General features: G+C 37.9%; 2 protein-coding genes across 2 annotated transcripts in view; one reads left to right on the forward strand and one right to left on the reverse strand.

The window, feature by feature from the left end:
• The window catches only part of PAICS (phosphoribosylaminoimidazole carboxylase and phosphoribosylaminoimidazolesuccinocarboxamide synthase), a 38,809-nt gene that overhangs the window by 7,060 nt on the left and 9,906 nt on the right, over positions 1–21,843 (reverse strand). The window contains exons 4-12 of the mRNA XM_064486418.1: positions 18,322–18,393; positions 17,438–17,809; positions 17,050–17,115; positions 14,852–14,988; positions 11,259–11,325; positions 7,222–7,419; positions 2,437–2,615; positions 888–1,067; positions 675–788 (exon numbers count right to left, since the gene is read on the reverse strand). Of these exons, the coding sequence (XP_064342488.1) occupies positions 675–788; positions 888–1,067; positions 2,437–2,615; positions 7,222–7,419; positions 11,259–11,325; positions 14,852–14,988; positions 17,050–17,115; positions 17,438–17,809; positions 18,322–18,393 (1,385 nt within the window). The remainder of the gene's footprint in view (positions 1–674; positions 789–887; positions 1,068–2,436; positions 2,616–7,221; positions 7,420–11,258; positions 11,326–14,851; positions 14,989–17,049; positions 17,116–17,437; positions 17,810–18,321; positions 18,394–21,843) is intronic.
• The window catches only part of PPAT (phosphoribosyl pyrophosphate amidotransferase), a 36,236-nt gene continuing 26,365 nt past the window's right edge, over positions 11,973–21,843 (forward strand). The window contains exon 1 of the mRNA XM_064486419.1: positions 11,973–12,275. Coding sequence (XP_064342489.1) covers positions 12,148–12,275 — 128 coding nt within the window. The 5' untranslated portion in view covers positions 11,973–12,147. The remainder of the gene's footprint in view (positions 12,276–21,843) is intronic.

A 21,843-nucleotide genomic window follows, 5' to 3' on the forward strand; every position in this document is an offset into this window, starting at 1 on the left:
CTGTTAGTAATATTTTTGCTATCTGAAGTTAATTTCGTTTTTGAGTTTTAGGTATAAATTATGAAGAGGTGGCCTAGCAAAAGATCTATCTGTAAATGTACCTGAGTCAGAAAATGTATTAATTTCCTGAATTAGACAACAGAGAGTTCAGATAGTAATGTATAGTTACATTTCCATTTAAGGATAAGTGCTTTATACGCTAGCAACTACAGTTAACTGCCCTGACAATTCTCATATATTAAGTAGAGAGGGTCTTGCCCTAATCTTGTTTTCCATAGGAAAGAGCAGAAATGGAACCTCATAAGATCTGCACGACTTGAGATAGGGTTCCAGATCTGCCACTTACTTATACAATCATGAAGATTTTTATCCTCCAAGAGCCTTAGTTTTCAATTAGCCCAACAAGGATAATACTGGCTCTGTGTAAGAGTCTGTTAAAATAAGCGAGAAATGTGCTTTGTAAAGTATTATTCCTATCTCTTTTTTCAGGATACAGGAAACATGAGAAATACATGTTTAAAATTACACAGCAATCAACAATTCAGGTTCATATCATAAGGAACAACAACTGCCTTTTCTTTTCCTCCCGTCTTCCCTTTCTCCTCTATCCCAGCCTGATCTTACAAAGGATAAAAAAGAAAGAAAGAAAAAAAAAAACCTGAAGCATTACCTACCTGTTTGTCTTTTTGCTGGCTTCGATCTCCTGATGGCCAGAGTCTCCAGGAATCATTATCAATAACATCAGCAAGAACAATTTCTTTGGTGGTTATATCAACACCAAATTCAATCTAGAAACAGTACATCACCACAAGAGGTTTTCAAAACTATACTACTAAAGCCATTTCTCAGTTATAATCTTTACTTTCAAGTCTCCATTTTATTTGTACCTTCATATCAACCAGCGTACAGTTCTGGGGCAACCAGGACTTCTCCAGTATTTCAAAGATAGCCTGTGTAGCATGACTCATGATATCCACTTCAGTCTGGCCTATAACAAGGCCAGCAAAGCAAAAATTTGCAGCGATTAGCTGTTCCTCAGACCACTGTGGATCATTATTGGCATCATCCTGAGAAAAAAGTATAGGAGGACAATTAATCTAAATATAAAAATTTTGAGCTTCACGGATAAATTGAATTGAGCATGAATTTCTCAGAGATATTCATCTTCTCTAAAAATTTAATTTTAAAAAATATATACTTTAATTCAAAGAAATCATTTTTTTAACTTTTCTACTTTCAATAGCTACCTTAAAATTTAAAATATTTAGGTAACTTATTCTAGGTCATAAATTAGAATTTGCTGTCTCTATATAAATCATCATTTAAATACAAATTTGAAATTTTTATTTTTCCTTAATCAAAGTCAATAGAGTTGGTAAGGCAAAAACACATTTTAGTCCACCAAAATCTTTCCAGAATGCAACTTTCATAATCCCCTGACCTTATTTTTTATAAGTATTTATACAAGACTACAAGTCTTCAGGGACATTACTTGACAATTCAAGAGAAAAATAAAGAGATTGGTGAGAAAATAAAAAACTTTTACTTTATTCTAAGTACTGTCCCAGTGAAAATTTTCTTTTATGGATTCTTTTTTTTTTAAATAAATGACCTTCTTAAATTTTTTTTTACATATTTATTTATTTTAATGAAAGTACTGGGGATTGAACTCAGGACCTGTGCAAGCTAAGAACATGCTCTACCACTGAGCTACACTCACCCACTTTTATGGATTCTTTTTTTTTTTAATTGAAGTATAGTTAGTTAATGTGTCAATTTCTGGTGTACAGCATGATGCTTCAGTCATATAGGAACATACATATATTCGTTTTCATATTCTTTTTCACCATAGGTTACTACAAGATATTGAATACAGTTCTCTGTGCTATACAGCATAAACTTGTTTATCTATGGATTCTTGATTTGACATTGCTTCTGAGATAGAAGAAATATGCCTAATATCATAAACAAAGATGAACAGATAAAAGCAGTTTCAATAAAAATCAATACAAATTTGTAACTGTTGACTCCTATTTCCTTTATTATACTTTACTATGTTTTTGCTTATAAGAGACATTAATACAGTTTCCTGTATTAGAATATAAAAAGATCCCTCATATTAGCCTTCACTTCAAATTCTTCAACAGATTTTAAAATTTATTGAATCGTTACTTTCCTTCCTAGTAACTGCTAATTTTAATTTGTTCATTTTGTTAGTCATCTTGGTTCAAAGAAAGATAAGATTTTCACAGACGTTTTCTTTTAAAAATCTAAATTATCATTGCTAATGAAAGTAAACTTTTTTGACATATATTTCTGGAATGACAATTGCACTATCAAAAGCTTTAATAATGTTTAAATCTTTTGACTTTTTACTAAACTGGTTGCTATGTTATAGTAAGACAGGGAGGCATAAAATAATTACCAAATAATTACCTTGAAAAACATCTCCACTTTAGGTGGGTAGAACTTATATCCTTCCTTGACACCAGGATTTCTTTTGAGAAAAGAACCAGTTGCTATTCTTCTACAAACCCATTCAATTGGAATCATTTCACACCTAGGTGCAATGAAAGCTGTCTCCCCACATATTCTGGTGAAAGCAGTTTTGATACCTACATATTGATGACAAAAAGAAAAAAAAATTTTAAAGGTAGATCCGAGGCATAATAAAAGTCCACCCTTAAAACAAAACAGAAACCCTACCTAGCCAAATGCATTATCCTTAAACAGCACTACCAAAAAAAAAAAAAAAAAAAGTAGAAGTAAGAAAACAAAATTATTAATATGGCTTTCTACTGCTTATCAAAATATTCAGGAATATTTCATTTCAATGTTGCATGGCAAAGTATACACTGGACCAAAAAAATCTGTATCCCAGTGTCTTTACCATCATTCATCCATTGAAAAAACACTGAGTACCTCCTCTGCCAATGTACACATAACTTTGCACAAGGCGTATAACTAAGTGGCACCCAATTACCTCTGAATCAGACCTGGCTGCAGGATTCTCATATTCTATGGTCCAGCATTATATGGGCCTTATAAAATATTAATCTACTTATCACAATCAGATACAGCCCTAAATTTTGGATAGCCCTTTTCTCTGAATATTTAAAGAAAATAATCCTTGAAAAAAGCATTCAATAGGTAGCAGCAGGAACAGTGGCCAATTTGGCCAAGAGCAAAGAAAATATTTGTCCTTCCTCTCTCTTCTTACTTAAAATATTACTGAAAAACTGAGATAAAGAGCCGCCTTGTGATGTTTAGGATGGGAGCTATTTTATATGGTAGTCCTGGAAAATAATAATCTCTCTAATAATAGTTACAATGTATCATAAACCATATGACCCAGCAATTCCACTTCTAGGTATATATACAAAATTGAAAGCAGGGACTCAAACAGATATTTGTACATCATTGTTCACAGCAGCATCATTCATAATAGCCAAAAGAGGGAAACAACCCAAGTGTCCAACAACAGATGAGCAGAGTAGATAGACAAAATGTAGTAAATACATACAATGATTATTCAGTCATAAAAAAAGAAATTCTGATACAGGCTACAGCATGGATGGTCCATGAAAACCTTATGCTAAGTGAAATAAAGGTTAAAAATTGTGTAATTTGACTTATACAAGGTACCTACAATAGACAAATTCATAGAGCCAGAAAGTAGAACAGAGGTTACCAGAAGAGTTACTGTTTAATGGGTCAGAGTTTCTGTTTGGGAGGATGAAAAAGTTCTGGAAATTGAGAATGGTGATTGATGGTTGCACAACACTGTCAACGTACTTAAATGACACTGAATCATACATTTAAAAATGCTTAAAATGGTAAATTTTATGTATGTATATTTTACCACAATTTGCAAGACCTACTTTAAGGCATTGTAAATTCATTTTCTTTTTGTTTAATCCTATTTATTTATGTTTGTTTGTAATACCTGATAAGATATGATAGTAATCCAACGAAACAGGTAAGAACAGAGACACAGTAGTTATGTCAGTAAGGATTAGGGAAAGCAGGGTTTCCAACCCACACTGTCTGAACTCTGTAGGCTGCTGACTTAACCACTATGCTATACTGTCTCTCCTAGAGGTGTTAATACATTACAGTACAAATACTATAGCATAAACATGGATTAAAATATCTTCTGGAAACCTGCATGGGCTTAACATATTAATGCCCATCTTCAGACTAAAATGTTAGTACCTCCGATCCCAATCTAATCCTCTAATAAGATCAATTTTTTTTTTTAAATCAGGAAAGGATTGAAGATCTTTGATCTTCTGTGTACCCACACATAATGGGAACCTACATTTATGGAAACGTTGCTTCATGCTAAGTGTTCTACATGTTACCTTATTTAATCAAACATAAAATTTTTGAGGTAAGTACTATTATTTACATTTTGTAGTGAAAGAAATAGAGGCTCAAAGAAGTTAAGTAATTTAACAAGTTAGGTCATGCTGTCAATCAGTAAGAGAGCCTGGACCTGAAATGCACTATCTGGTTCTAAAACGTGTACTGTTTTCTCTGCATTCCCTCTGGGAATGTTAAAAACCTTTAGGTAAAATATTTAGGCCATTTTAACCTTTAATGAATGATTGGGCTCATGGGCAGACAGGAGATTTAAATCAATCCTTAATTTGAGGTGCTAACTACATGCCTGGCTTTAAGAGTGCTTCTTTTTTAGGACTGTTAATAGTCGTATCTGCTCACTTGTCTACCAAGCTCGACAGACTAGTATCCAAGTTTATTGGTGAACTCTCCCCATTTTTCTCACTTGTTTACAAAATTCAAAACTTCTATCAAAGAGTGAAAATGTAAAAAAAAAAAAAAAAAAAAAAAAAGAGTGAAAATGTGTCACTTCATATTCTGAATTACAATGGCTGACAGTGACAGCTCATCAGCCCAGTTACCCCTGAGGCCGTCCCTGTATTAAGGTTGCCTAGCTCCCCATCTGTGGTTTAACACCTACAGGACTGTCAGTCATATCACTACCACCACAGCTAAATGTAATTAGAGTTGGTTTCTGTGTGGGAGGGCACTGAGACTTAAAAAGCTAAATTCTGATTTTTAACTATTGAGAATAAATCCAGGAACTTCAAAATTCAGGTACAGTATGTATATTATTTCCATGGAAAACAGTATTATCTATACCTGCTATCTGTATAGTCTTTTACAGTTTGCTCATGAGTGACAAAGAAAATTTGAATTCTGGTATATTGATTCTCATTCTGGTACTCTCCCCATTCAAATTTCTAGAAACACTTTCATTAGGAACACACCCCTGGTTATAAAGAAAGCTGTCTTAAATAGTCCACTGATGGTCAAGACATAGCATTTAACTATTAGCAAGTAAAAATTACATGAGGCTTAATAGGACTCTTAATTGTATCATAAAATACTCTAAGAATTTTTTTAAAAACTTAAGTTTTCCTTAATTTCACAGTATATAAAACCTGGAAAACATCTTTCAACACTTCCTATGAACCAAGTAAGTTTTAGCTATGTTAAGTGTGCCAAATAAAGATAATCGCTGGAGAATTTCACTTGGGTAACCAACTTTCTCAGCTGAACGAAGGACTTTCAGAGTCAAAACTGGGAAAGTCCTGGACAGAGACAACTTGGATCATCCTAATTCACTTGTTCTTAAGCCCCAGCAAGTACACTGAATAAGTGCCTTATTAAACAAGCAAATAAAAACTTAAGCCTATATTTACCTTCCATTACTTGAAAGTGTATATAATTTTATTTTTTAATAAATATATTTATTATTATATATATATATATACATATATAAAGCCCCATAGCTATGTATTACTATGAGAACACAAAAGATAATTTTTGTATTGTTCACTTACAGTGTTAAACAACTAAAAAAAAATTAATGTGTATGGGGAGGAGATAACTTGTGAGGTTAACAAATGGATCAGTTGTATCTGTACTGCAAAAGAAAGCTAAAATTAGTTTGATGCTCTCTCTAGAAATCTCCTCGGTCATTGGGAAACTACCAATCCAGAAAGCCTTAAAGCAAAATCCTGTATAGTATTACTTAGGTACTGTGAGAAGTGCTTTAAATTTATAGCAATATATTTATCTTCAATGCATAGAGGAATTTATGATGTGGATGATAATTTAGGTTGGCAATTAAACATTTTTTTTCATATTAATTTAAAAATGTGAAACAGGGTACTTTGGAAAAGGCAAAACTATTCAAGAACCCATTCTGTACTGACAAAATGGATTTAACTTGAACTACCTCGTTCTTTTGTGGAAAGCAGATACATCTATCTTGACTGGAAACAAAGGTATTAAATTCCCCTTTGGATTTAAAAAAGATTAATTCTTACTGGAAGATCTAGGAAATGAGAGGACAACTGGAGATACTGGAAGTAAAAGGAGATGAAGTTATTAAATTATAAAATTAGATCTGGGATGATAAAGAACAAAGCTTTTATTTTACAGATGAGCAACTGGAGGCTTCAAAGGTTGAGTGACCTAAGGCACAAGGTCTCTTACAGTGGACAGGGAGCTGAAATCTTTTGCTGGCTGAGATTTTACATACTGCAGACCAATCAGCTTTTGACTAAATCCCTGCAGAAAAATGGTTATCCTAATTCTCCTTTCACTCCAAGTACCCTCCACAAAATATTCTGATCTGAATTTCATCTTTCAAATAGATTTCTCTATTGGAAACAGTCTTCATTCAGTTTTAGAGTAGGAGGTAACCCTGGACATCTTTGATCTAGCCCAAATCCCTCACTTGGAGAATGGCAGGATGAGCAGATGTGATCTTCAACGACTTTTCAGGGCTTTCAAGTGGAAGAGGGATTTGAAATTCTGTATTATCTCCAAGGGGGTGGAGCAAATTTATATAGAATTATAGAGACTAAATTTCAATTCATCAATTAGAGCTGCCTAACACCAGAGTGTGCTTCCTTCCTGCATGGGTAAGTCTCTCCTAGGAAGATGTCTCCTAGGAAGACTACAGCAAACTGTTAAGATTCCTTTTAATTAACCAAATGATACAACTTAATAACTCCAAATCAAATAAAGTGTCACAGTGAAGTTTGAGTTCCTGGTTTGATTTAAATAAGCTTAGTATGAGAGACATCCCCAAACATGTTGTTAATCCAAACAGTACCATCTCCCCATTAAAGAGATCAGAGCGGCGTATGCGAAAGGGAGGAGGCTGTAGGGGGAGCCACTCACCTGATTCCTGTAACAACTGAAAAATACAACTGGTAATTTTATTTGAGATTGCAGCTTTTCCTTCAAGGTGATTCTTTCTGGCTGCATTTCCTGCTGTAATCTGGTCCTTGGACTGCAGGAGGACTTTTCCTGGACTATCCAACAATTCATAGACTTCTTTTGTTTTGCCCTCATAGAGTTTTTTACCAACGTTCAAAACTGAAAATAACATGGAAACATCAGATTTTGGAAAGAAATTTCCTAAAGTTAATTTAGGAGACTAAGTTATCTGAAATGATGAATCAGTGAACATACAGAGTAATTAAATAATTTTAATAAAAATTAACTTATCTGCATAGAACCTTATACTCTACAAAGTATTTTCAATGCATCATCACATTTCATTCACATAATTTTGTGAAAAATTATAATTATGTAAATAATTATAGAGATTAGGAAACTAAGAGTCAAAAAGGTGGAGGTCACACGGTTAGGAAATGGCAGGACTAGGAAAAGCCCTAAATCTGGTATCTAATTCTGTGCTCTTCCCACTATCAACCTGCCTCATAGCAGAACTGAAGTAGAATTAGCTAAGATACATTAAAATTAATATAACTACACTAGTATTTTCATATATATACAGTATACTCACAATACAATAACTAAACTAACTTGCTAGGGGAAAAAATGCTGTATTTTTTCAGACTTTGGCTTTCCATGGCAGGCAAAATGGCAAAGTTCAGCCAGAAGGGTTTCTTTCTTTTGGGGGAGGGTGGGGGTAATTAAGCTTATTTATTTATTTTTAATGGACATACTGGGGAATGAGCCCAGGACCTCGTGCATGCTAGGCATGCACTCTACCATGAAATGGGTTTCTTGATTTCCAGTTAATGTGCAAGAGGAGACACCTCCACTCACTGAAGTTAGACCATTTGGAAGCCCTTCTGTTTTTCTAATCATGCTTTCTTACCCCCTACCCTTCATCTCCTCTCCTCACTCAGTTACAGAAAACCATGAGAAGAGAACCTAATTTTGATGCAGGTCATGAGACGGAAAAAGTCGACCCTAGTCATTAGAAAGAATGATTTAGACGAAGATCAGAGATAATAGGAGTTTAGGAACTTGACATAAAATTTCCAAAAGGAGAAATTACCCCTCATGCTCCCAGAGTATTGACTCATTCTCAGAATGTTTTAGTGCCCATGTGCCAGGTACTAGGGATGTACCAATAAATAAGACCCAGTTCCTGCTCTTAAGTGACCTGAGTCTGAGGGAAGCTGAAATTTAACAAGATATCATAGCAAGTATAACGTGAGAAGTACACAGACTTTGGGATCACAGGTTCATAGCAGGACCACTTAACCTAACCTCTGATGTCTAGACATCAGAGAAGGAAGTCTAGAACTAAGTGAGGATTAGGTTGAGATGTGAAGAATGATCAAAATTTAGCCAGAAGAGGGAAAGGGGTAGGTACTGGTGGTGAAAAAAGACCATGGGGTTAAAGAGTACATGACAGAACTTCAGTATGTGTGGAGCACTGTGTATGTGTATACACTGTGTTGGGAAGGGAAGGGAGGGCAGGGGCACCAGCTAAGGAGAAGAAAGGAAGGCCAGGAGATAACACTGAAGGACTGGGCAGGGGTCATATCACCAGTTAGTGAAGGTAACCATTAAACACAAGTTACAATTCAGTTTGATAGTTGCCACTGCAGGGTACCTTATTTACAGGATAAATCCCCATCCCCCTTGACTCACTGACACTGTTTTGAAGGTCCTTCAAAGATACAGGCTTGGCTTAGTGCTCCAAACTAAGATTTCTCTATTCCCTTCCTAGAACCCCAACTTCGTAACTGAACCTCTATTTCCCCCTCCTGCTTAGGCTTCCCGACATGCTCTTCCCTGGGCCTGGGGCACTGTTTCCTTCCCTTCCATTTCACTACTCATCCTTCAGGTCTCATAAGCCGCCACGTTAAGACCTAAGTTTAGACTTTATCATAATAACAAGCTTTTAAGCATGTCAATAAAATGACAGGTTTCTATATTAGAAAGATCATTATAGCTACTTTGTGGAGAATGAAATGAGGAAAAGGTGAAGTGGAAGAAAACTAGAGACTGTGAGGACAGTTAGGCTGCTGTGGCAGCAATCCAGGCAAGAAATATCCTGGTCTAAGGAAAAAGCAGTGAAATAGGACAAGATACTTAAAAGGTAAAAGTTTTCATAACAGTTGATTCAATATGGTGGACTGGGGAAGGGAAAGTCAAGGATGTTGCCTAGGTCAGATGAAAGGAAAAAGAAAGTTTGTACCAACGGCCCCTCCCTCCCAGTTTAGCTGATAGGTATTTATTACCTAGTCATTAAAGAGGGCAGGAATTTCAACTAATGGACAGAAATAACATAAGATAATATCATAGGAGACATATGCTACAAGTGCCAAAATGCCTGCTACAAAATTACAGATGAATTCAGAAGAGATCTATGAGAACTGAGAAAATTCATGGAACTGAAATTTACAAGTACTTTTCAGTACTTAATTTCCCCACGTAAGAGTTAAGAACATCTAGGGCTGTGCTGTCCAATATGGTAGCCACTAGCCACATGTGACCATGAAATACTTGAAATGTGGCTACTCCAAACTGAGATGTAAGTTAAGTCACAACACACAATGGATTTCAATGTGAAGAAAAAGCCTGCAAAAATCACAAATTTTTTTATAGTGATTACATGTTGAAATACTATTTTGGATACACTGGGTTAAATAAAATAACATTGAAATTCATTTCACCTGTTTCTTTTTACATTTTAAAATGTGGCTACTAGAAAACACAGTTACATATAGTGTCACATTATATTCCTACTAGACAGCATTGTTCTAGAAGAAACAGCATAAAGAAACATAGAAGAGTAAACATGGTTAATTAACCTGACTGGAAGGTAGGCTTAGGTAGGATTCACAAGAGAGAAAAATCAAAGTTAGAGTTGAAGAGGTAGAAAGCAGTACACAGGATGTGAATGAAAGATTCTTCAGACTGGATTTTAATAACTTTTGAGTTGCCAGCGAACATTTTTGGGCAAGGAATTGCTACTGAGAAACCATAAACGTGACAGTTCTGAAAAATTAGCCTGCCCCAAAAATTTTACATGGAAGGAATGGAAGAGCAAAGATTTTAGAGGTCTACAAGTTTAGGGGTACGGCAAAGAAAATTCTGGTCTAACGTCTTGACTTTATGGAGCTGTTACTTATCATCAGGATCTTTTTATTTAGTCTATAGTTTTCTACCTAAATTCAATTTTTCTATGTGGAAGAGAATGTACTGACCAGCCAACACAAGGAATTTGGTTCACCATAAATTTTAAAATAGGGTATTGGGGGGAAAAAACCCAACTTTTTTCAGCAAAAATACCACAAGCGACCTCTCCCGCGGATCCTAATCACTCGTGGACAAAAATGATTATTTAAATATGTGATATGATAAATACAAAGTGAAGCAAGAACACATTTTTGCCTAGTAGTTTTGAAACTCTCTAAAGCCATCACTGGCATCAAAAGACTGAAAAACACACACAAAATTTTGACAGAAAATAGCAAAGTTTTCAGAAGAGTCAATTATTAACTTTCTAGGATAGTAGGTTATTATTAACGTAACGGGAAAAAGCAAGACTTTGGTTTGAAGAGTAAACACCAGAAGTTCCTGTGATTGTTTTGCAATATCTATTGATTGCAAATGCGATTTCCAGGCACCTCTCCAACCCCTGGACATTTCTCGTTCTAATTACCCTTTGCTCCTTTTCCCCATCCCAAAGGCAGTTTAGGGTGTTTCGGAAAGTTCGGATGCCCGAGAGCGCTTTGTTTCCAACGCACGGCTCAGCAACGCCTGGGGCACTTGCCCGCCCGCCCAGCAGCCTAGAAGGGCGGGGTGCAGGGAAACCGGGGAAGGCCGCCGTCGGGGCAGCAGAGCGCGCACGTGTCCACGTCTAGCCCGCGAACTCAAGGCTGCGGGAGGGAAGACCGTGGAGGGCAGGGAGTCCCCGGCGGACTCCGGGGGACGCCTCTACTCACCCTGAGCGGTCGCCATTGTCCGGAGTGGGCTGGGGGCGGCGGCCGCGCTCGGAACAGAGGCGGGACTCTGGAAAAGAGGAGTGATCAGAGAGGCTCACGGGGCGGGGAAGGGAGGTGCGGCCCACAGACACGCCCCCGGCGGGCTGCGTGACCCAGAGCGCCCCCTCGCAGCCTCGTTGAGCACCACCTCAGCGACGGAACCGCGGGGGTCTCTGCGGACCTTGAGGAACTTCGACTCAAGGAGCAAGCGACTCGCCCGAGGCTTCCCGCCGCGCAGGCGCAGCGACGCGGACCGTGCCCCTCCCCGCGCGGGCGCTGTTCCAGCAGAAAGGAAAAGTGGCGCGCACTGGCGGCCCCTCCCCACCCTGCGGCAGCTCGCTGACCAGCCCCCTCCTCTGCAACGAGAGCGGTTCATAGGTTGGAGTATACCAAGTAGTGACGGCTGGGGGAAAGTATGTGCGGAGGGGACATACAAAGTTCACATCCTCTGGGAGAGAAATGACTTTAACTCCTGTAGTCTCATCACCCAGTCTTGGGTGCTGGAATATAACGAAGATTTCCACGTGCAGAAAAATTAGCTGCCCGCAGGGACAGGTGGAGGCCTAGCTCCACCCCCACAGAACCTTGACCCCGCCCCTCAGCCGCGGAGCCTCTCCCTGCATCCTTGCTCATTGGTGGGCTCGCGGGGGCGGGGCAGGGGGCGGGGGGCGAGCTAATCGCGCTTACTTCGGGAAAGCAAGCGCCGCCGCAGTCGCGGGGGTCCTACCGCCGTAGAGGGAGCGGCTGCAGCTGGCGCAAGTGTCTGAGGCTTACAGGCCGAGAGGGCAGCTGGTTGGTGCTTAGACCCCTGCCGCCGCGGCGGGTCCCTCCACGTGCTTTCGGCGGCGACATGGAGCTGGAAGAGTCGGGGATCCGAGAGGAATGTGGCGTGTTCGGGTGCATCGCCTCAGGAGAGTGGCCCACGCAGCTGGATGTACCGCATGTGATCACTCTGGGACTCGTGGGGCTGCAGCACCGGTGAGCAGCTGGGCGAGGGGTGGGGATGGCGGCACGTGTGCTTCTCTGCCTGAGCCGCTTCCCGCGGCCCGAGTTGGTGATCTCGCGGATGCCTGAGGACCGGAGGCCGGACCTCTCTTTCTTTCCTGGACCGGCATCTGTTTGTGGCATCCACCAGGTTGTCAAGGCTTGCGCGGGTGCTTCCTTGTCCCCCTAGACTTCACTGGGTTTCCCGCAACCCTTAATGCTCTTTAAGGGCTCTCCCCTCTCCTCCAGGGTTGCGTACCCTTCTTGGGTCTAACCAGTTTGTAAGGCTTCTGTTCGCTTGGGCTAGTCCGATTGGGTTCCTCCCCGGCTGCTTGCGGGTTTTAATTTCCCAGAGCCTGGAGATGCTGTTGTGATAGGATTGTGTGGAGTGACTGCTGGTCCGGGACCTACAGGACGCTCAGGTTTCGCGCGGAGCCTCCAACCACCACAAGCTTTTGTTTGCCAGGGCAGAGCTATTGAGCAGATTGTGTATTTGAACGTTGTCGCAGCTATGGGAACTTAGGTATTCGAACCCGGGGAAACAGGGTTAGTTGGTGTTCAAGAGGAACTACCCGCTACAGCTCTCATTTGAATTAACTGAGAACAATCCAATCACAAGGAATAGTGCATGTGCAAAAGATTCATTGGTAAACGTTTTAGATAGTGAATAAAAAGGCTGGTAGTAAGAAAACGCCAAAATAACTTTCTTCTTTACAAGAAAGAGAGGAGGGCAGTTCTTATATGGCAAGATACACATTGATTTTGAAAAACTCATAGATCCCTTTGAGTTAAAAAGTAACTTTGCTTCTGTAATCTTTCCAATTCTTACTAACTATAGGTTGATATAAACACTCTGATTAAGGAATATAAACCTAGGTTTAACATTTATCAGTGAACGTATTACAAAATTTCTATAAGGCAATATCTCAGCAACAACTTCTAGAACAGTTAAGAAACTTGGCAGTAACACTTAGCAGCAGTATGGGAGCGATAAGTATGCATTCCAAATGATTAGCTTTCCCTCACCAAACGTAAAATAGAAGTAGTGTTTTTGCTTAACTATTTATTTTTTAGCTAAATAACTCAAAAGTTCATCCTAAGCTCTCTTCTTTAAATTTGTGCATGAAGAAAAGGGATGATTTTTTGGGTTTTTTGGGTTTTTTTTTTAATGAATACAACTTTATTCCTAGTTACATACACTTTCCTACAGTTGCTTTTAAGTGAAAGAATTACAAGCTAAGGGCAATAAAATAAAATAAAAATGTGATTACTTTATGAATAGAGAAAATTAAATGGATTCTATCAGGCTGCTTATTTGACCAAACAACTATTTGTTAAACTGTGGTATTGAAAATTGACCTTGTGATATTTTCAGTAACAACGGCAAGAAATCGGTAGCTTTGGGGGAACAAAGGTATTAATGGAAAACAGATTTTCCTTGTGTAGACATAGAATCATTAAGGTTCACTGAGAGGTCTGGTTCTTGCTCATAATCTTTTCCAGTTCAAAACTGTAAAATTAGCAAAAGTCCTCTCCCTTTAGGGGAACAGATTCTGATTCTAAGAACGTTAAACTTCCTTATGTCTGGAAGATAAAATCTTCTGCTACTCTAAACCGGTAGGTAGGGATCAAAGATTAAGAAGTAATGTTTTTATATGGCATTGAATGAAGGACGGTCAAAACTGGAAGCCTAGATAGGTTGTCATAACTTAATATAGTTATATACAGTGTACTGTCCAGTGGTGGTCCTTTGCAGAAGACTCTTTACCACCTTAACCCAATCCACTCAATGGTTAGTTTTAAAACAAGATTCTGTTGATTTCCCCTCCCTTTTTGATGAAAGAATTTATCACTTATACATTATCTTCCTAAACATGGGATCTAGAAGATGAAATTTCTGTCACTTTTGCATTGTATTTGGTTCTGTCTTTATCTTAGCCATAATCTGACCTAAACAAATTTAGTCTTAGGGATAACAGAGTAGCTGAAAATTGTAATATGTATTTTATATATGAAAGCAAATGGAGTATCAGTTGCTATACAGTCATGCACTGGACAATTAATACAGATGGGCTCACCCAGAAGTACTTCTTTTTAGTAGTCTGGCTATTTGCAAGTTTATTCCATAGCTCTACTTACTGTCAGGAGGAATTTTCAGTTTTAAACTAACTAGTTGTTGTATTCAGCTGTGAGCTGTGTGTGCAGGCTTGTTCACACCAGATTCATATAATCACCAAGTGGTTTTTCTGTTCAGAAAACATTAGTTCATTGGTTTGCAGGATTCTGGACAAACCACACCACCCACCTTCCCTAGATCAGAAATCTTCATCTTTAAACCACAGTGACATTTTATGGAGACTAGAATGACATGGACGTATTTGAAGACTCCCTAAAAGGAATTACTAAAATTTCATAGATTTATCCCATGAACCAACTAGTTAGCCTTTCCTTGGTTAGTTAGGAGATGAAAATGTCCTTCAGTGTATTATCACTTCCTTGGGTGAGGAACTGAACCCTACAACTAACTGATAACCATTTTCATACCTCTTTTAAAAATTTATGAGATTTACCTGATGAAGTCGGGTCATGTAGGGGGTTTCCTGTCTGCAAAAACATCCTGTAGAATCTTTTGGTTCTGTTGTTCTTTGAGGAAACCGATTTGCAGTGATCTCAGGAGCAGTTTTCTTGGGAGATACAGACTCTGGTTCTGCAAACAGAGTATATAAAATTATCACAGGAAAGCAGTTGTGAGACTCACCAACCTATGGAATTAGTTCCCAGTGATCTTCATTTAGTTTGTTAGAGAACACATGAGTAGCTTATCAGAGAACTTGCTTTGAGTTGCTAAATTAAGGCTGGGGTTAACTTTTTGGACTTTTATCTCTTAGAAATAATGACCAAACATGTTACATTCCTATAGTGTTTTGCATTCCCTTGGTTGGAAAAGTGACTTATCCCCAAGAGTCTCAAAGTACTCCTGCTTTGTCATTCTGGTCAGCACTGGGAACAGCTCTTTCACATAGGACTTGAAATCTAGTGCCAAGATTCCTAGTAACATCAGTTTGATCTTGGGGAAGTCTTCTAATTTCTGAGTCTGTTTTCTCACCTGCTGGGCTAGACATATATTTAAAGGTCCAGTGCACAGAGTCAGTGGATTGGGAGTGATCATTTTTGTGATTAATCTGTAGCAATTTCCCTTTGCAGTGGCATAGATAATAAAGAGCATTAAGACAAAGCAAAGATGGGGCAACTCATTTGTAATTAGTGTCCAAAAATGGAGAAAATTTTTCAGCTCACTTGAGATATAAGGGTTGTCAGATAGGGTTGAGGGGCAGTGGATTCCTGCTATTCTCTAATACTTAACTCAAAAAAGATTTGTTGAGCTCCTGCTGTGTATGTGCAAGGTGCCGTGGTAGACACTAGGAATTCTGTACCACACAGGGCTGATGTGGTCCCTGCCTATCACAGAGAGGCACTGAAGCAACTGTTTTGACAGCATAGACTTCTTAATGCCTCCATTTCCTCCTTTTTAAACTGAGGATAATGACAGCACGTATCTCATAGAGTTGTGGTGGAGATTAAATGCATTAATATATGTAAAGTGCTTAAAACAGTAGCTGAATATATGCATACCCCATGACCCAGCATCCCTCTCCTGGGTGTCTACTCAACAAAGATGCATACATATGTTTATTGGAAGACATGCACAGGAATTTTTATAGCAGCATTATTCATCGTGGCCCCAATCTGGAAGCATGGGAAATGTCCAGCAGTGGAGTGGATAAAGGATGTACGTTCCTATAATGGAATATTCTACAGCAATAAAAAAGAATGAACTCCTTCTACAAGTAAAATCATGGATGAATCTTACAATGCTATGTGAAAGAATCTTGACATTAAAAAGTACATACTAAAGAAAAAAACATTGTATGATTCTAAAGCTAATCTGTGGTGACAGAAGTCAGAATATGGATAACCTTTATGGGGGCCAGAAGGATGATTAATGACTGGGAGGCCTCGAGGGTGCTGGTTATGTTTCAGTTCTTGAGTTGAGTGGTGGTTACACAGGTGTCTTCACTTTGTAAAAGTTGAGCTCTTCAACTATTGATGTGAATACAAAACAATTCGATAAATTATATTATAGATCTATAAAATGCTAAAGTTGGATTATCTTAGAGGTCCAGAGAGATGCAGTCAAGATGCTGCGTGTTGAGTTTTTTGGGTCAGTGAGAGACTAGAACTCAGGTTTTCTGATTACTGAGTTGAGTGCTTTTTCTTATATTCTACATTTTTCTTTATGCTACATTATATTACCTTTTCTGATGCTTATAATGGGTCAGTTGAGAATTTCAGCTCACATAATTAGTTGGCTTCTGAGTTTGGCTTATTTCTAGAATTATTAAAATGTTACACCCATTGCTAACTACCTTTGGAGAAAACCAAATTCAGAACTTACTAGCTTGTGGGGATTTTTCCTTTTACATCCTAGTCTTCTGATAGCAGTCTCTGAAAAGTGTAATTTAAAGGCTCATGATAAATGGATAGTTGTGCAGAAATTTCTGATCTGGGAAAGTTTCCATTTACTTTGTTACTTTTCAATCTTAATGAACTAGGGAAGAAATCATTTTTCAGCATTTTTGGCTTTCACACAGCTCATAAACAGTAAAGTCTAATTTGTCAAGGACAGCAATAAACGTCTCTGTTATCAGGAAAAAGCTACAGAAATTTTTCTCAATATGGAAAAACTTGGCATTTCTCAGACTCTTACCATCTTCATGTGCTTTTCTTTTGATGCTCAAAGTTCTTGAGTTTTTGGTATGACCTTCAAATAATTCTTAAATAAAAGAACATAGGAATCATTATATGACATCATCTAAAATACATTAGTCTTCGAGCATTCAAGTACACTAAAGTTAGAACACTTAAGCAATTGGACAGATGAAAAATGAGTTTAAGAGTTAGGAATATTTTGGTACAAGGTTTGAAAAGAAATTGAAATTCTTGATTGTATTAGCTATGTGATTTATAATAATTTGGGGGATCATTTGAACATAAAATAGTGTTAGGAATTTATTATTGAAGAATTTCTTGCTAAGTTAAATGCAAAGAGAGAAGTTCATAGAATTTTTATTTAAAAAGGTTAATTCCAGAGTTACCGTGTTTCCATTTGGTAGTTCTGAGAGATGATCGTCTTAGGAGGCCATCAACTTCTTCATAAAATCTCATTTTTCCTTGAGGGTTGCCGTTTTTCTTTTGTAAAACTCTGTACTCATATTTTAAATTTTTGTATTTGGTACGACATTGTTTCCAGTCTCTGTCTATTCCAAACTGCATTAATCTTCTGGCAATTTCCTCAAATATTTGTCTGTTTCTTGTGGCCCCTTCAAGCATTTGCTTAATTTTTTCATCAGACCATATGTGTATGAGTGCTCTGACCTCATTGTCACACCAGTGTCTTCCAGCCTCTGTGTCACTCACTGTTATAATCTGTAAACGACTTTTAGCATCTTCTAAAGGAATATGACTACCTGTAAACCAATGTTATTTACAATTATTCAGATTTAGAGATACATCTTAGAGATTATTTAGACTTAGAAATGCATCTTAGAGGTATTTGAACATCATTCATTAAAACAACCTGAACTGACGTAAAGCACTGAGAATTACAATCATTTCAATATGAGGGTCAAATTTTTTCCCATACATTCATATTCAAATAAAATAAATATGTATTTAAACTGTAAGGCAGACTAGTCCCCAGTATTAGTGGGAATAGTTTAGCTGCTTTTTATTAATATGTACTCTGCACTGGATATTTATGAATACAGAGTCTTGGTATTTACTAAATTTTTTTTTTTTTTATAAGAAATAGAAATAGACAGTTTCTTTCCTCCCCTACCACATTCTCTACCAACTCAGGTATAATGAGGCATTTGGGATAATACATAATAGAGATCTTTCCTATAACTATTTATACTGGTGTATGTTAGACTTTAAACATCACCAGAGCATTAAAAATAGAACAATTTAGACCCGTTACCTGACCCAGTGATACTCTGTGGTGCTATGGGGCCGCCTGCCTCTTCTGAGGCAGTACTTACAGTGTCTTCCTCTGTCAAAAAACAAAGAGAAAATCAATTTAAATTTGTTGTTCATAGAAGCCTAACCTACTTTTGTGATTGAAGATTATGCTGAAAAAAGTAGTAAGACTGGATCCCAAGATCAAAACTGTAACCTCAAAGCCAAGAACATTTGCCATCTCGAACCAGATTTTAAATGGCATTGTAGGATTCACTACCAACCAAAATATTGGAAATACTCTGCCATTAAAGTGATGAGACCATATGCTCTATTTGGGAGTATGAAAGTACTTTGTGACCCATTTTGGTAACATCTTTCATTGTTACATTTTAATGCTTGACAGAGAGCTCTTAGAACTCCTTTTTCATTTGATCCCCATTGTAACTAATTACTGCAATACATACAAAGGAATAAAAGACCCTGAGATTAAATGGTCTGAGCAGTTTTCACATTGAGATGTTAACAGCAGACAGATGATAAACATTTTAAGGAACTTAAAATGGCTAACCTGGCAAATATAACAGTGCTTTATTCTAGTGGAGCAGTATATGAATAGAATGTCAGCTGTCTGTAATTTGGGGAAAGCACCTCCTCTTATGCATATGTTGGATTGCTGTGTTGAAGTATAGCAGTGCTGTGACAGTCTTCTTTTATCTCAGCTGTACTTTCCTATACACTGGGACTTCTAAAAAAAAATCCTGTTACTAAATATAGGTGTCTACGCAGTTGCCTGTAATGATTGTTGTAAAATTAGACAATGGTTTGTACTAATAGACGTGTGAAGCAAAAGGTGGTTAGAGGGCAGTAAGCATATGCAGCAATGAGTGTGGAGATTTACGTCAAGATAGGACCAGATCTTCTTATTGAGGACGTGTTTGGACCATGAGACTAGGCTGAAGTTTAGCCCCCTAGCAATGTCAAGATCTCAAATGACAGGTTGTATTCTGGAGCCACCTAACAAGCTACTTTTTTTTTTTATTGAAAGTTTTATTGAGATAAGTGTAGATTTCACATGCAGTTGTAAGAAATAATAGATATCCTTTCTACACTTTGCCTAGTTTTTTCCGATGGTAACATTTTATAAAACCATGTATACTATTAAATCAAGGATACTGGAATTGGTACAATCCACCACTCTGATTCAGATTTCCCCAGGCTTCCTTGTACTCTTTTGTGAACGTGTGTGTGTGTGCTTGCATGTGTGTATTAAGTTCTGTAATAATTTTGTCACTTGTGTAGTTATGTGTCTTTTTTTTTTTTTAATGGAGGTACTGGGGATTGAACACAGGATCTCATGCATGCTAAGCATGTGCTCTACCACTGAGCTATATCCACCCCGTGCTATGTGTCTTTACCATCAAGGTCAAGATACTCAACAGTTCCAACATCATAAGGATCCCTCTGGTTGCCCTTTTATAACTACACCCACCACCTCCTTCTGTGCCCAAACCCCTCCCAAACCCTTGTCCTGCTGGCTACTTTTTAGAGAGGACAAGTCCAAGGTAAACTTTAAACTCAAATCTCATTTCAGCAAAATATGAGTTTGTAACATTTTACTTAAGTGACTAAAACTGTCACTTCTTAGGCTCAGGCACATGCCCTACTTCTGGGAAATAGGAACATTTAGGGAGATATTAGGTATTATGTAGAAATTTTGAGTAATTAGTCCTGGAAAATAAGATGTCGTAGGAGGGGGCAGAAATCCCTAAATTTAGTAGCTTTTAAGGAAAGAGGAGCTTTTAGTCTCTTATGTTTCCACCCCAACTTTGTGCACAGCAATTCAATCTGACACTAACCCAGAGTTAACATCAGATTCCGAAGCTTTCGAAGCTTTAAGGGCTGACTGGCTTCAAATTCAGGAGGGGCCATGACTTTCTCAGGTTTGATAATTTGCCAGAACAACTCATAGAATTTAAGAAAGTGCTGTATTTAGGATTACAGTTTCATTGTAAAAGACAGAACTCAGAAACTGCCAAATGAAGAGATGCCTAGGGCAAGGTCTAGGAGGGTCTCAGGTGCAGGGTGTGTCACCCTCCCAGCACATCAATGTGTTCAACCAGGAAACTCCTCTGAGCCAGAGTTTTTATCGACATGATCGATTATGGCATGATTAGTTAAATCATTGGCCACATGATTGAACTCAGTCTCCAAACTCACTCCCCTGCTGGAGATCAGGCTGACCCCAAATTCCAGCTCTAATCACAAGAGTGGTTTTTCTGGTGACCATCCTGAAGCTATCTAGAAACCCACCTTGAATCACCTCATTAGACTAAATTAACAAGTTGCCTATATTTAAATTTATCTGCATACCTATGTCTGAGCTTTTCTTAATTTATAATATTTTTAAAAGTTCTAACATTGTGTTTCATTTGACTACATTAGTTTGTCTAATAACTTTACTGTGAAGATTATCCAAATTGTTTGCAAAATATACAGAAGTGTTTATTAAATACTCCACTTTAAAGAAAACTTTCTATCTTCCGTCTATGAATTGGAGAACACAAAATGCCTGGCATACCTTCTTAGATACTAACAATAGATACTTTAATGCCCTCTGCTGGCCATCACATTGCTAATTTTTGTTAAATTGCCAGGATAGTGTATCTTTTAATTTTGGAAACACAATTTACTATAGCCAAAAGGAAAATAGTTTTAACATTATCCTTAAAAGAACAATGTAGTCTTTCACTTGTAATTTTTAGGCTGATGATAAGCGTGGCCTCCAGTAAGATATATGTGCCTGTCTCCACCCCTCTGAGCCTCTGACTGTCCTGTACTAGAAAGCAGTGACTTGCAATAACCGAGGTACTGAGAAATTCCACCTCATTTAAATAACAGCTGGTGTTGGAGATGAATTAAGGCAGTTTAGTTTCTCCTACTCAGAAAAGACACGTAGCTGATAAGATTGTGCATCACAGATTTCTCTCTAGGCGACAGTCCGTTATCCTCTGGTAACTTTCTGATTCCTTTTATCCTCTTTTGCCTTTGCCTCAGAAAGGGAGAAAAATTAATTATTTTACATCCAAAGAAGTAGTTATTCAGTTTTCATGGGCCATTTCTTTTTACTGAAATGTGTAAGTAATAGGCATAGCCTAAGAGTTCTATGATTCTTCCCAGTGATTATCTTCTTTATTGCAATGGTCATTCATCCTTTAAGCAATTTTTCAGAATTAGCTAATTTTCTCCTCTAAATGGACTCAAATATGTAGTATTCTCTTCAGACCTCTGCTGGTCTTATTCTCTAAACATGACAACCCGCCTATGCTTGGCGATCTTCTCCCAAACTGCAAATGCCTGAACCCACTCTACAACATATACTAAACCAAAATCTCCAGGAGTTCTAAGTTGGGAACCAGAATACAAGGGTCCACGGCTCAAATGGATTTTTATTTGAAAGAAGAAAATGCTTGTGGCGTATGTTTAAGATAGGAAAGATACTGCTTTTGGGAGATCAGTTTTAGGACCAAGTGTCAAGGTTAAC

The sequence above is a fragment of the Camelus dromedarius genome, chromosome 1 (genome assembly GCF_036321535.1).
Source record: "Camelus dromedarius isolate mCamDro1 chromosome 1, mCamDro1.pat, whole genome shotgun sequence".
In the NCBI taxonomy this organism is placed as follows: Eukaryota; Metazoa; Chordata; class Mammalia; order Artiodactyla; family Camelidae; genus Camelus; species Camelus dromedarius.